This window comes from Stegostoma tigrinum, chromosome 2, assembly GCF_030684315.1.
Source record: "Stegostoma tigrinum isolate sSteTig4 chromosome 2, sSteTig4.hap1, whole genome shotgun sequence".
NCBI classification, from domain to species: Eukaryota; Metazoa; Chordata; class Chondrichthyes; order Orectolobiformes; family Stegostomatidae; genus Stegostoma; species Stegostoma tigrinum.
In genome coordinates this window covers 60,562,115-60,578,185 of record NC_081355.1, presented here as the reverse complement: position 1 = coordinate 60,578,185, position 16,071 = coordinate 60,562,115, and the positions used below count along the sequence as shown (strand labels likewise).

Below are 16,071 nucleotides of genomic sequence, written 5' to 3'. Positions count from 1 at the left end.
TTTCTCTACCTGTCCTATCACTTTTAATGCTTTATGCAAATAATATGTGCAGTTCCATCTGTTCCTGCATCTTTAGAATTGTTTCCCTTAACTTATATTGTCTGCCATGTTTTATCAACCAAATTGAGCCAGTTCACATTTCTCTGCATTAAACCTCATTTGCACTGCAAAAAACTGCCTGTATCCTTTTGAGTTCTACACTGTCCACCTCTCCATTTAGAATGCTTTCATATTTTGTACATGCCTTCAACTCCTCCCCACATTTCAGGAATGGTTCTTGGCCTAGTTTTTCTTTGAAAAAGGAATGTAACCATGCATCCTTGTCAGTTGGATATGTGAACAGCTGTAAGAGCAAAGCAAAAGATAAAAACAAAATAAAATACCTGTCAGGATTCACAATTACATCCCCTACCACTGCCACTACCCATCCCCCCAACCCAACTTGCAGGTCACCCTGGTTTTCCAGAGAGGAAATTAGCCACCCAACAGTTCATCCACTTCACTAACACCTTCTACCCCAACCTTAAGTTTCCCTGGACCATCTCTGGCACCTCTCTCTCCTTCCTGGACCTCTCTGTCTCCATCTCTGGCATCCACCTGGAAACCGATAGCTATGTCAACCTACCAACTCCCACAACTACCCAGAATACACCTCCTCTCACCCACCTTCCTGCAAAAAGGCCTTCCCCGATTCCCAATTCCTTTGCCTTCGCCACATCTACTCCTGAGATGAGGAATTCCACTCCCAGACATCCCAGATGTCCTCGTTTTTCAAGGACCGCAACTTCCCCTCCACAGTGATCGAAAACACCCTTGACCACGTCTCACATTTCCCGCAACTCAGCCCTCACACCCCTTACCCACAATAACAATGAAAACAGAATTCCCCCTGTCCTCACATACCACCCCACCAACCTCTGAATGCAACACATCATCCTTCGACTCTTCCGCCACCTGCAATCTGACCCCACTACCAAATACATTTTTCCCTCCCCACCCATGTCTGCTTTCCAGAGGGACCGTTCTCTCCATGACTCCCTTGTCTGCTCCACACTCCCCGCCAGCCCCACCACCCCTGGCACTTTTCCCTGCAACCACAGGAAGTGCAACCTCCCCAGTCACCCCCATCCCAGGCCCCAAGAAGACGTTCCACATCAAACAGATGTTCACCTGCACATCTACTAATGTGATATACTGTATCCGCTGTTCCCATTGTGGCCTCCTCTATGTCAGGGAAACCAAGCAGAGGTTTGGGGACTGCTTTGTAGAACAACTGCGCTCGGTTTGCAACAAACAACTACACTTCCCAGTCGCGAACCATTTCCCCCTCTCACTCCTTGGATGACATGTCCATCCTGGGCCTCCTGCATTGCCACAATGATTCTACCCGAAGTGCAGGAACAGCATGTCATATTTCGCTTGGGAACCCTGCAGCCCAAGGGTATCAATGTGGACTTCACAAGCTTCAAAATCTCCCCTGCCCCGACTGCATCCCAAAACCAGCCCAACTCGCCCCCGCCTCCCTAACCATTCCTCCCACCTCAAGTCCCACCCCCATCTCCTACCCTCCAACCTCATCCTGCCTCCTTGACCTGTCTGTCCTCCCTGGACTGACCTATCCCCTCCCTAACTCCCAACCTACACTCACCTTTACTGGCTCCACCCCCACCTCTTTGACCTGTCTGTCTCCTCTCCACTTATCTTCTCCTTTATCTATCTTCTTTCTGCCTCCCCCCTCACTCCCTATTTATTTCAAAATTTCCTTTCCCCTCCCCTATTTCTGAAGAAGGGTCTTGACGCAAAACATCAGCCTTCCTGCTCCTCTGATGCTGCTTGGCCTGCTGTGTTCATCCAGCTCTAGACCTTGTTATCTCAGATTTTCCAGCATTGGCAATTCCTACTATCTCTGTAACAACCTTTCTTGCCTGTTGGAAATTGTTGGGTTAGCGAGTTGAGGCTCTTTAGTTGCCATTAAGTGACCACTTTGAGGCGTTAAACAGTTAGGGGTGATGAAAGTTCCCTGGGGACTTTTTTGCCCAGAGCTTAATTAGTGAAGTGGCCGACTCAACTCATTATTTCCCATTCTCTCCAGGGAGAGAAAAATTCCCAGTATGTTTCTCCAAACCTGATCAATTTAACAAAATAATGATGGCACTGTTTAAAAAATACAAGATAATGAACAATAGTTCAATTGGTGTTAAAATAAAGTTTCAGAATAACTCACTGTTTAATACTTATTACAATTCCTTTTTTTATAGACTGGAATGGCTTTAACCTATGATCCCACCGCTGCTATGCAGAATGGGTGAGTATTTTCTGAGCTGTATGCTGGCTTCTTATGAATTATTGGTGTGTTAGAAGCTCCTGACACTGTCACCTCTTTCCATCAATGCCTTTCCAAATGTAATACAGAACACACTGAAATTCAAAGATTCATAGTCTGACTGATACCTTGCTCAGTCAGAGTACCAGCATTTGCAAACTGTTTGGTGACAATGCATCTTCACAATTGTTGTTTCTTATAACATTGTCGGAGGAACAACCACAACACATTTGAATGAAGAACTGTATATGGTAACAACTTCTATCTCACTTCTTGCGGTTGGCCACTGTTCCAGAATATTTTTGTGTGATAAAATAATTAATATAAATCCAAACATAAAATATAATTCATACAAAAGCATATATTCACACGTTTAACTGAACTGTTTAGGCTTGGGATCCCAATAATGAGGAAAATCCATGTTAAGTCCAATATTTTTTCACTGCAGTTAATAGACCGGCAGCCAGTTTTGGCAAGGAACCTCCAGTGATTGTAGAAACTTCAAAGTGCATTTGTACTCAAAGCACAAGTACATACATGGGAACATGTCTGTGTATATACAAAATGCAGAGAGGACAATGACCTCCTCTGAGACACATTTTGGCAAGCAACTAGACAATTAAGCATCACATCTAATGGACATTTTTACGTTGGAGCAGTGAGGATTGCCCAACCTTTGATCTGCAAAATTTCATATTGATCCATGGCAAATGTTTTGCATTTGGACTTTTCTGGAACACAGCACATTGTAGGAGTTGGAAAGAGAATGACACCAGTTACGGTTCTTGTCTAGATTTTTATCTTATGCTAATACTGTGCTTACTTCCTACAGTTTTTATTCTTCACCATACAGTATTGCGACAAATCGTATGATTGCACAGACATCTATCACACCTTTCATTGCTGCTTCCCCTGTTTCAACATATCAGGTAAGGAAGAATGTTCCAGTGCTCTTTATTTTTTGTCTGTGATTCTGTTAATAATTAACCACCCAAAGACAACATCCAATTTTTATTTTTCTTTCTGGAATGCTACTTATTGCGTGAAAATAAGGCAAAAAGCCTTATTGATTTCTTTTGATGAGATGGAGTGACCTGGAAGGAGGATGACAAAGTGAAGGCCGGGAACTGTGGAACTGAGGTCCAAAACATCATTTTCTCATTATCCTTGTCATTCCACCACTCACATTTATTTTTTCAGTCCCGTAAAACAGTTGTATTTCCTGTGAATGCCAGTCTAAGTTGTTTTTAATTAGCTGATGGAATCTGGGGATCCCTGGTAAAGCCAGCATTAATGGCCTATCTGTTACTGCCATTGAATTTTATGGCTGCTGGGCCATTTTTCAGGACAATTAAGAGTCAACCACATTGCTGTCTCATGTAGGCCATACTAGGTACAGGCAGCAGATTTCTTTTGCTAAGGGATATATACAGTGAGGCAATGGCCTAGTGGTATGGTCAGCATGGTGGCTCAATGGTTAGCACTGCTGCCTCACATCACCAGGAACCCGGTTTTGATTCCACCCTCGGGCGACTATCCGTAAGAAGTTTGCACGTTCTCCCCATGTCTGCGTGGGTTTCCTCCGGGTGCTCCGGTTTCCTCCCATAGTCTAACGATGTGCAGGCTAGATGGATCAGCCATGTTAAATTGCCCGTAGTATTCAGGGATGTGTCGCTTAGGTGGGTTATGGGGGATGGGTCTGGGTGGGATGCCCTGAGGGTTATTGGGACTTGTTGGGCTGACGGTCCCGTTTCCAGACTGTAGGGATTCGACAGACATTGGCTTTTTACGAAAATTGGCAATGGTTACGTGGTCAACGTTCAGCCAGCTTTCAATTTCAAATCTTTATTGAATTCAAATTTCTTTATCCGCCATGGTGGAAGTTGAGCCACATTCCAAGAACATCAGTCTGGAAAGCTAGATTACTCATCCAGCGATATTACCTCACTGCTTTTCCATGCTGGCATATCTTACTCAGGCCATTCCCTTGTCTGGCCTTGGATACCAGTTCTAGTTAGTAGGCTTCATTGATGAACTGCAACATCTCGTGCCCACTTTTCCGGGTGCAGCAGATGTTTATTCATGTTTAATGTGTTCACATCGCATAACCCACCCCATCACTCCAGACGACAGTGATGCTCCCTTCTCACAGAGGGCTGGGATACTAAGTGGAAAAAAATGCTAGTCAGCCGCTGATCACTTGCTTTATTTGGCCTTTTAATTGAGTTAAATTTATATTTAATTTAAATTAAATTGAGTTCCATTTAGCTAAGGGTAGTCGGCATGCAAAGGTCATGCAGATTGCTGCGCAGATAGAAGTTGACCCTTTGATTCCAAGCTGAGACTCCATGATTAGAACGAGCGGAAAGAAAAATACCAATGGTTCTCTGAAATAGCCACCTGCATTTTGTGCGAGGGACTTTCAATCTTATGACAGTAATGACAGAATGTGAGTAAGGACCATGGGAAATGGCACAGAAGCAGCGGCTAATTTTGACATATTTTTGATTAACGTGAGCCAAGAGTTGTAAGGTTCAGACAGGAAAGTGCAGTTAAAGCCACAATCAGATTAGCAGTGATTTTATTGAATGGGGGTGTCAGGGGCCAAATGGCCTGGTCTGCTCCTATTTCTTATGTTCTTATGCCATTTCCCCAACACTTCCTTTAATTTTCCACCGATGTTCTAGTGAAGGATCAGAAGAACCCTGCACCAATTCTCCCCAGTAATTCTGTTTAGTCTTGTCATCACACAGAGAACGTACTATTACTATCCCTGCACTGCCATTATGTAAATAGAAATGCAATTGTTGTATTAATCAGAGAAACAATAAAACATCTAAGTCCACATGGACCTGGTTAACATAGTCAGATCATTCTTTTTGCGTAATAAGGTATTTTATTATGGTCTGAAATAAACAGAGAATGCTGAAGAAACTGAGCAGGTCTGGCAGCATCTGTGGAGTGAAAAAAGCAGAGTTTATGTTTTGAGTCCAGTATGACCCTGTTCTGAAGAACCATCACACTGGTCTTGAAACATTAACTCTGTTTCTCTCTCGACAGATGCTGCGAGACCTGCTGAGATTCTCCAACAATTTGCGTGTTTGTTTCAGATTTCCAGCATCCACATTATTTTGCCTTTACATTATTACAGTGATGGAAATGGGCAAAGATTGATTAAAATTTAAATGTTAGCCTGCCAGACAAAACATAGCATGTAAATGACATTATTTTAAAAACTGGAAATTGCTGTTTTTGTGATTTTGTTGTGATAATACTCAGATGCTTGTAAAAATTTACTGTTAAAATAGGAGATGGGGATTTCAGATGAGTGTGATAGCATTCATTCAATACAGCCATATCTGTAAAGAAAGTATTTGTTCTTGCAGTTATAATGAAAAGTTGCCTTCACTAATTGTTATTGCTTTCCTCCTGTGGATGCAACAATATATGACACAAATGGGCTCCTGTTCAAAAAGTAATGAGGTATGGAAAAAAGGAGGTTGGAATTGACTTACCCAGGAACACAAACACTTTGCATAGAGAAGTAGTTATTTAAATAGCTATAATGCAGTGATCAGGTCATTTGTACCAAACAGGAATAGGTCACACATTTGCAAGGTAATTACCAATGAAGGGAAACCTTTGATCCAAAATTGGACCCAAAATTAACCTCTCAAGAGCTCCTCTAGGTTCATAAATGATTCTGGGATTTCTGCCTATGCAGTTCCATCTGGATGTTCATTTCATGTATTGAATGTTCTCTATCAGTCCTAAAAGTGGCCTATGACTGGTTTGAATCCATGTCTTCCTGTCCTTCATTTTCAATTTACTTTAAAGTAATTTTTCAGCTTACTTTTTCTATATTTTATTGTTTTATACCCATGTCTGAAAAAATCTCACAGATGCCTCCTGTTTGGGATATACAGCTTTCTGCAATCTTTTCATACAATTCAGACATTTGATACTAATAATTTACTTTCTGGTGCTTCTCCATTTTGCGTCTCACACTTAAATATCTACCTTGTGTCAGAATGTCCTGTACCATACTGACCTAATGTTAATTGAACCAATTCAAGTTTAATTCTTAAAAGGTCACACACAAACAGAAAATGCTGGAAATGCTCAGCAAGTCAGGTAGTTTCAGTGGAGAGAAGCAGAGGTAGTGTTTCATGTTGATTACTTTTTCATTAGCACAGTCATCAACATGAAATGTTAACTCCATAGTTATTGTCTGATGTGCTGAGTATTTATCACATGGTTTGCTTTTATTTCAGATTTTCAGTATCCACAGTATATGGCTATTGTCCTAAAAGTTCATCACTGCTTTATCTGCCTTTTAAGCCATTATTTGAATTTCAAGTATTTCAGAGTCTTGAGACTCCTCTGTTGTAGAATCATTGGTAATGTCTGTTATGAATTAAAGGGCAGCACCTTGCTGATTATGGCTTGATTTGTGGCAGAATGAGGTGACAAGTGCAGCAAGGCCCATCTCAGCACTGGGATCATTTTGGTCTATCCTTGAGGCTTCTCACAAGCAGCACGGCAAGTTTCCCACCGGATGGTGCCGAGAGGATTATTGCTTGTTATATGCCTTGTTGACAGCCCAGCTTGCCTCCTTAATATTCAGCTGTTTATCTTCCCAAACTTGCCAAACAAGCTCGACTTCGAGAACTCACAACATGGAAATTAGAGCAGATACCTGGTGAAAAATGCCCAAGGTTGGGTTTTCGCACGGAACTTTGGGATTCTGGTCTCTTTGCACAGAGAAGTTTTCTGTCTGTACAAGTTATGGTGTTAGACTAAAAGAATAGGCATATAATGTTTGCAAACAGTAAACCTGAGAATTTAATGGATTTTCAAATTCAGCAAAGCGTAACCAAAAAATGGATAGAACTGGTGAGAGTAACTGGAAAGAGCAACCAATTTAGCATTTTAGGTATGTAAAAAGAAAGAGATTAGTGAAAGTAAACATGGGTGTCTTACAATTAACATTAAGTCAGTAAAGTACAGGTAGAGGTGGAAGAAATGATAAAAGGGAATAAGGAAATTGCAGAGACATTGACAAGACACTGTGATCTGAATTTTCATGGACTTGGCCCATTCAGGAGACTTGTGAGGAGGATCTGATTCTGAATTACCAACCCATTCCTACTCTGGTAGATTTCACTAGCATCAGTCAGGGTGCAGGTAGACAGGCCATATGCAGCACTCTCATCTTTGCCAGCTCCATTGTGACTTCATTGTCAATAACATTGGATTACAAATGGGATTGGCCTATTAAGGAGCTTCACTGCAGTTTTATATAGACGTTTGTGAGATCATAGCTGGAATACGATAGATGATTTGTTAAGAATATAAGAAATAGAACAGGAGAAGGTTGTTTGGTACCTTAAGCCTCCTCTACCATTCAATAGGATCATGGCTGATCCTACATTCCTCACATCCACTTTCCTGCATTTTCCCTGGAACCCTTGATTTCCCCTACTGATCAAGAATGTATCTGTCTCACCCTTAACTATACACAAGGATTCTGCCCCCATAACTGCCTGTGGCAAAATTGTTTCAAGGACATACAACCCTTTGAGAGAAGAAATTTCTCCTCATCTCCCTTAAAAATTAGTGTCCCTTTACATCAAAGGCTCACTAGACTGACTCCTAAGGATAGCATTGTTATCCCCCGAGGAGGAATTGAGTAAACTAGTCTCCCTTCTCTGGAGTCAAGACAGAAAAATGGGAGGTGATCACGTTGAAGCACACAGTTGGGTGGCGCGGTGGCTCAGTGGTTAGCACTGCTGCCTCAAGTGCCAGGACATGGGTTGGATTCCACCCTCAGGCGATTGTTTGTGTGGAGTTTGCACATTTTCCCCGTGTTGCATGGGTTTCCTCCGGGTGCTCTGGTTTCTTCCCGCAGTCCAAAAATGTGCAGCCCAGGTAAGTTGGCCATGCAAAATTGCTGTTAGTGTTCAGGGATTTTAGGGTTGGGGGATGGATCTGGGTGGTATGTTCTAGGGGTCAGTGTGGACTTGTTGGGCCAAAGGGCAGGTTTTCACACCGTAGGGATTTTAGGATTGTATGATCTAAGATGATTCTCACGGGACCTAACAGAGTAATGTTGATAAAATGTCCTTCTGGCTAGATACCCTGGGAAAAGCTTCTTCACTCACAGGCTTGTGAATCATTGGAAGTGTGTACTCATGAGAGCTATGGGTGTTTAATCATTGATACATTCCTGATGAAACCAAATACAATTAAGGGAACAAGGGCATAGGATGAAAGATTGAGGCAGTAGAGACCTTACAGAGTGATGAGGCAGGTTTGAAGGGCTGAATGGCCCATTCTTGCTGCTGCTTCTTATGTTCTAAATGCTAAACAGCACTCAGACTGAAAGGATAATCAATATAGGAAAGCTGTGACCATAAAGGACTTTGATATGGTGTGTAGATTGCTAAATTTGGTGGACCTTTCCCAAATGGGTGCTAAACTGATGGTTGCTCTGTTTGTTTCTTGACGCAATTTAAAGCAATAAAGGCATGGACTTTTAGTGTGCCACTGATCCCAATTTGTAAATTCCACAAATGGAATTTTTTGCTGTTGTGTTACAATCCTCTGTGATAAACAAATGAATAATGGTCTGCTGAACTCTTTGATCTATTCATTTCACTTTAAGCTATTTTACTAATTAAGATTATTTTCCACATAGGTCCAGAGTACATCGTGGATGCCTCATCAACCATATGTTATGCAACCAGCAGTAAGTTATTCCAAACCTTTGCATAACTTTAATATGCTTTTTCAACTGCATCAAGGTGCTATTAACCTCTTTGATGAGATGCATATAGTTGCAGACTGACCGTTGGAAATCTGTGTCATAAGTTCAGTAGTGTTCACGCCTTTGCTTTTTGTGTTATTTTGTACAAGTAATTTCTGTTTCTCTGCCCAGTCTCCCACCAATATTCTATATGCATGCAAAATAATATCTTATAGCGTATCTCTGTGCTTGAAAGCATGAAACATAACAATTTCATTGCATTGAAATCAAGTCAGTAAGGAGAATTAGGCAGTATTGCTTCTTGGATCTATTTTTGTTCACTGTCAACTGCTAGTCGAATGCTACAAAAAACTTGTTTGGTATGAGCAAAAGAATGGATTACAAAATATGCAATGAGTATTCTGAATCAACGAGTAATGAAGATTTAATGACACATTGAAGCCTGCAGAATTAAGTGATTGGTGCAAAGAAGAGCCACAATAAATAGATGTTTCTACCAGCCAGAACTATGTGACAGAAGAGTTTATTTAAAGCTGACATTCTCTCCTCAATGAGGATACTGCAATTGACTGTTATATACACACACACACACATACGCACACACACACACATACGCACACACACACATACGCACACACACATATACACACACACGCGCGCGCACACACACACACACACACACACACACACACACATACACAGAGTGCTCAATGCGTCTTCATATTGCTAGCTTCCTCCAACAGGGGAAAATGCTAGTTGCAATGGTAGACATTCCAATAACCAGCAGAGCTTTTGGTTGTGTTCCCAAATTCATTCATGCTCAGCGGATTAAACTGGGCAAATTGGGAACACAAACAGCCCTAATAATAAATCCCTTCCATTTTAGGATTTCTTTGCAGGTGTTGCATGGGAGCGGGTGTTATAGGCAGGACCCTCAGCATTTTTGGAAATGGACACAAAGTGGACAAGGCAGAACAGGCCACGTGTCTGCTTGTTCCTGCTGCTATTAAACATGAGACTCAGCCTCATTTAAATGCTGCTTCCAAGCTTCAGGTGCTTGCCACTTGAGAAGATCAGATAAATTCCACAAAGGGCCTGCCAATGGTTGAAGTCCCAGGACAAGTTAGGAGAGGTAAACCCACAATAGCCATTAATGTAGCTAGCATCCCTTTCCAGTTCAGGTTATTGGCCATCTGGTTCAACCGGATAGGGAATTATAGGTGCAAAGTCTACTTAATTGTACTTGAAAATTATATTAGTGTCCTGCAATTAGCATCGTGCCCTGAAATGCATATTCAAGCAACTTATCTTCTCATGTGGTGCATTTCTTGTCCCATTTCCAGGTTCTGGAATTTCCTCCCTAAGCCTCTCTGCTTATCTGCATCTCATGCTTCACAGATCTCCCTTTAAAATCTGCCCCTTTGCATGCTTTCAGTTGGTTTAGTAGTCACCCATCTGAATCCTGGCAAAATCCCACTGCAGTATTATACCAGGAGTAGTCTAGATTATTTCAGAGCATGATTTCTAGTTCCACCGAAGTGAAAGCCCCATCCTAGAGAGCTACTGGCTACTGTGATTAGCTGGCAGCTCTGTAACACCAAGAACAAATGGTGTCCTCTGCAGGGAATGCAGCCGGTCTTGAGGAAGAAGTGATGAAGCCCATAAGTGTCAGGGGTATGGATGGATCTGATTAGCAAACCCCAGAGAAGGTGGGGAAGTGGGGGCTGGACATATGCGGACACAAAGTTCCATCCCCATAGCAACCACACAGTGGAAGCTGTTGAGCTACATGCCTTACCTCCACCTTTCCTTATTGCTGGTAAGGTTATGGCATTGGTCATAGTGGGGCCTCAGTCGGCCTTAGGGCTGGCATGCTGCCTGACCCCTTCCCCCTATTTAACTGAAGGTGGGTCAGTGGGAGAAGAGATGATGGGAAGTCTGTCTGCTTTCTTTTACAAACCCCTGGCCTTCATGTGTGCCAATGGACAGGAGGTGCAAGATCTAACCACACGTGGCTGGGTGGTAAATTTTGTTTCATAACATTCCCGTGAACGTGTAGAGATGTTGTGTTTTGTTACAGGACTGGCTTAAACTTCAAAGTATATGCTGGTGAAAGTCTTTGTAGAGTTATTTTCCAAGAAGAAATATTACAGATCTATAGGAAACAATCAAATATATGTCAAAAAGAAGTGCAAATTACTTGCTCTTTCTGTATATATTCATATACAGCTTAAGATCCAACTGATTTAGCACCTAATCTAGCTGCTCTGATAACTTGCCACTGAACCTGCTTCATTTCCATGTCTGTACCTCTTACCTTTACTCAGTGGGGAGAATCCAGTGTCAATGTGGTTGTAATGGATGCAAATCCCAATGATTTTTCAGCCATTTCTGCTGAAATAACCCAGTGAAAGGACTGCTTGTGAAATAACCTACAGATTGAATTATTAAAATGTGTTAAATAAAGGTTGCTTACCTATTACAGAATCTCATTAACCATAAAAGGTCAAAGGTTAGAATATTAGAGCTATCAGAGACAATTACAGTCACAGAACCTCTGCTTTGTCAGTCTGTTTGGTTCTGGTTTTCATGTGCTCCCACCTGAACAAAGCCAGTTCTGTTACTCTGAAATAAAATCTTTAAGTAGCTAGACCATGCCATCTTGCACTTGTTAAGGTATTACTTCTGATTATCTTTCTTAAATTATGATTATTAAGGCTGCTGAGAGAATGGTCCTGCTAGCGTTCCTTTATTTTAAAAGACTAGAATTAAATGGCATTCATGGTCCGGAGCTCAATGAGCTTTTAAGTGTTGACAGTTCACATTATCAGAGGATCTCTGAAGTTAAGCATGTTTGCTGATGGAAAGTTAATGAGAGACAATACTGAACTCTGTGCTGTTTGTTGTTAAAAATATCAGCACAGTAACCACAATTCTACAATATTATTCGTTCCAAGAGGGTGAATGCTTCTCCAATGAAAGGATAGTTTGCATTATTTTAAAATGTAGTTGGCCAGTTTACACAAGCCACCTTATAACATTCAGTTTTCTCCCCTTACCTCCAGAACTCATCTTCTGTTTCCCTGGGCATTGGCACCATGCACTGTAGTTTTATTTTGGAAGAACAGGTAGTGAGAAATAGAAGGAGTTCACATATGGAGGATATAATATCCAAGCTCCCTCCATAGTTTCCCATACATTGCTTTTTCCAACAGAGATGGTAGATTGTGATTAAGCCCTGAAAGCCAGATTGATTTTATTTTGCCTCCTAGCTCAGAGCACTGAGGCTAATTTTAGAATCTGTACTGCTGCTTCAGCTGAGGTCCATTATGTAGTGTCACCTTTTATAATTCAGAAAAGGGTTTGAAAGCTGTTGTTATTGTTAAAATGTGTCTCTCAATACAGACAATGCATTGAATTTGAACATGACTGAATAAGGCAGAGCACAAATACAGTGTTCAGTTCAGTACAAACAACTCTCCCTGTGAAGAATGCTTTTTAAACTATATTTTTCTAAATAGACAAGGAGATGGTGATGTTCTCAGTCACAGTAACATCACTCACAAGTGAAAGAGGGATGCTGTTCCCTTCAGTTTTTGTTGTCAAACTGCATGTTTGACGATAAATGTTCTCAAAGCACCTTTCTATAAAATGTATATTTTCACATGTATCAATTTTATCATTCGACTAAAATTACTTTGTGTTACCCAACTCATGTCAAAATGGCGTAAATCATGTTGCAATACACTGCTCCATCGCAAGTGTGGGATATCCCATGAAAAATTTGGCATGCTACATCTAGTTTCCAGAATTCAAAGGGAAAGTTTGCTAAACATGTTTTGACAATGTCAGTTATGTTTAAAAATTGATTGTATGAATGAACAAAAGGGATTCAGGTTAAAAAGAGAAACAGAGTCTCATGAAGAAGAAATCATGCCTGACAAATTTATTAGAATTCCATGAAGAGGTTACAAGCAGCATAGATAAAGGGGAACCAGTTGAAATAATATATTTGGATTTCTAAAAGATAATTGATAAGGTACTAAACATTAGGCTATTCCATAAGATAGCAATGCATGGTATTGGGGTTGTACGTTAGCATGGATAGAGGATTGGTTCACTAATCGAACATAAAGAATTAGGTTAGGGTGTCAATTTCAGCTTGTAACTAGTGGAGTGCCACAAGGCTCAGTGATGGTGCCACAATTATATACATCATATACCAATGGCTTGAATGTGGGAATGAATTTACTATTGCTAAGTTTGTGGATGATACAAGAATAAATGGGAAGGCATGTGGTGAAGATGACACAGAGTCTGCAGAGGGATATAGTCAAGCTAATTGAGCATACAAAATCTTCACAGATGCATGTAAATTGGGAAAATGTGAAGTCATGTGTTTTGTCAGGAAGAGTAGAGGAGCTGAATGTTATTTAAAAGAGGAAGACTGCAGAAAGCTGCAGTACAGAGGGACTTAGGAGTCCTTGTACGTAAGTCACAAAAAGCTAGCAAGTAATAAGAAAGGCAAATGAAATGTTCGCCTTTGTTAAAGAGAATGGATTATAAAAATAGGAAAGTCATGCAGAAACAAATTGGATTACATGGAGAATACTGTGAATGGTTTTGGATCCTTATTTGAGGAATATTATCCTGGCTTTGGGGTCAGTCCAGGGAGGGCTCACGAGGTGGATCCCAGGTATGGACAGATTTTCTTATGGGGATATGTTGAGTTGGTTGGGCTTGTCCTCATTGGAGTTTAGAAGAATGAGAGATGACCTTAATGAAACATATAAGTTGCTTAGAGCTTGATGGAGACAATGTGGAGAAGTGGATTCCCATTGCAGGGGACTAGCAGCAGAGGGCATAATCTCAGAATAAGGCGTCACCATCAAAGACAGAGATGAGGAGGGAATTTTTCTGTCAAAGATTGATGAATCTGTGGAATTCTTTGCTGTAGAGGCTGGATAATTAAGTAAATTGAAGGCTGTGAGAGACTGATTTTTAATCAGTAAGGGAATCAAGGGTTAAGAGGAAAAGGTAGGAAAGTGAAATCAAGGATTATCAGGTCAACCATGATCTCACCGAATGGTAGAACAGACTTGAATGGCCTAATCCTGCTTCTTAGTCTTATGGGTTCAGTTTTTTTCAAAACATCACCATGTAGAATGCTGTGGCCACACTTGGAGTATTACGTGCAGTTCTGGTCGCCTCATTATAGGAAGGATGTGGAAGCATTGGAAAGGGTGCAGAGGAGATTTACCAGGATGTTGTCTGGTGTGGAGCGAAAGGCTGAGGGACTTGAAACTGTTTTCGTTAGAGAGAAGAAGGTTAAGAGGTGACTTAATAGAGACATAAAAGATGATCAGAGGATTTGATAGAGTGGACAGTGAGAGCCTTTTTCCTCGGATGGTGATGGCTAGCACGAGGGGACATAGGTTTAAATTGAGGGGTGATAGATATAGGACAGATGCCAGAGGTAGATTCTTTACTCGGAGAGTAGTAAGGTCGTGGAATGCCCTGCCTGCAACAGTCGTAGACTCGACAACTTTAAGGGCATTTAAATGGTCATTGGATAAACATGTGGATGATAATGGAATAGCGTAGGTTAGATGGACTCCAGATTGGTTTCACAAGTCGGTGCAACACCAAGGGCCGAAGGGCCTGTACTTCACTGTAATGTTCTATGTTCTATTATCTAGAATGGGTTTTATATTCTACAGTTTTGAGAATGGTGCTGCTCTCTTTTTTTGAAACACTTGACACGGTAGATGCTGAGAGGCTAGGAAATAACAGTTTCAGGGGGAGGTTTGGGATATTTATCATTGCAGAGCTTGTGAATCTTTGGAACTTCCTACTCCAAAGAAATGAAGATCCTCAGTTGCTGAGTATTTGAAAGACAGAGATTGTTATTAAGGTAATCAAGGGAAATGGGTAAATAGTGTGAAAGTAGAGTTGATCAGTCGTACTATTACTGAGTGCAGAGCAAGCTGATAAGGTTTTATGATGTGATTGTTCATTGGTCTAAAAGTAACATTTGTGTACTGCAACAATCTCCGATACTTGTGTTCAGCTGTGCTGCCATTTTAGTTTGGCACTGTGGCTCAGTGGTTAGTACTGCTGCCTCATAGGGCCAGGGACCTACGTTCAATTCCAGTCTCAGATGACTGTGTGGAGTTTGCACATTCCCACCATGTCTGCATGGCTTTCCTCTGGGTGCTCCAGTTTCCTCCCGCAGTCCCAGGCTAGAAGGATTGGCCATGCTAAGTTGCCCATAGTGCCCAGGGATGTGCAGATGAGGTGGATTAGCCAAAGGAAATGCCCGGTTACAGGGAAAAGTAGGGTGATGAGTTGGTCTTGAGGGGAATGCTCTTTAGAGGGTTGTTGTGGACTCAACAGGTCGAATGGCCTGCTTCCACATTAGAGATTGTGTGATTCTAGCCAGCAGCTAATTTCAAACCAGGCCTGTTGTCAAAAAAATTTAAGAATTTTGCAATATCTTTCACTTTCTGATGCCGCTCTTAAAATATGACATGTTTATGAGCTTATGGCATTGTCCAAAATTTTTTTCCTGTTAGTGTTTTTTTTGTGGGTTTGATATGAGTGCTTGAATCCTATGAGATCACCAACTGGGAATGAGAAATGGCCATGGTTGACATTTGAACTATTTTGATTGTTGAATGAACACCAGCAGCATGAAAAGTTCTTTGAGTAGCACACAAGCTCACGATGATAAAAATCTGTTACATTGAGTTAAACAACAAACAATGCACATTTGAAGAGTTTGCTTCATGAATTATTTCTTACTTGCTGTTGTAAATGTTAAGAAAATCCAGAGAACTTCAATAATAAAATCCATAATCAATAATAGAATCCAATAACAGAATCCGCTTCCCCGCCCCCATTTCTGAAGAAGGGTCTAGGCCCGAAATGTCAGCTTTCCTGCTCCTTTGATGCTGCTTGGCCTGCTATGTTCATCCAG

The 16,071-nt window shown here is 41.3% G+C and overlaps 1 protein-coding gene across 5 annotated transcripts in view; it reads left to right on the top strand.

The window, feature by feature from the left end:
- Positions 1-16,071, top strand: part of rbms3 (RNA binding motif, single stranded interacting protein) — a 1,261,622-nt gene that overhangs the window by 1,170,778 nt on the left and 74,773 nt on the right. For all 5 annotated transcript variants that reach the window (XM_048556972.2, XM_048556941.2, XM_048556951.2 and 2 more), the window contains 3 exons: positions 2,259-2,305; positions 3,156-3,252; positions 9,024-9,074. In XM_048556972.2, coding sequence (XP_048412929.1) covers positions 2,259-2,305; positions 3,156-3,252; positions 9,024-9,074 — 195 coding nt within the window. The remainder of the gene's footprint in view (positions 1-2,258; positions 2,306-3,155; positions 3,253-9,023; positions 9,075-16,071) is intronic.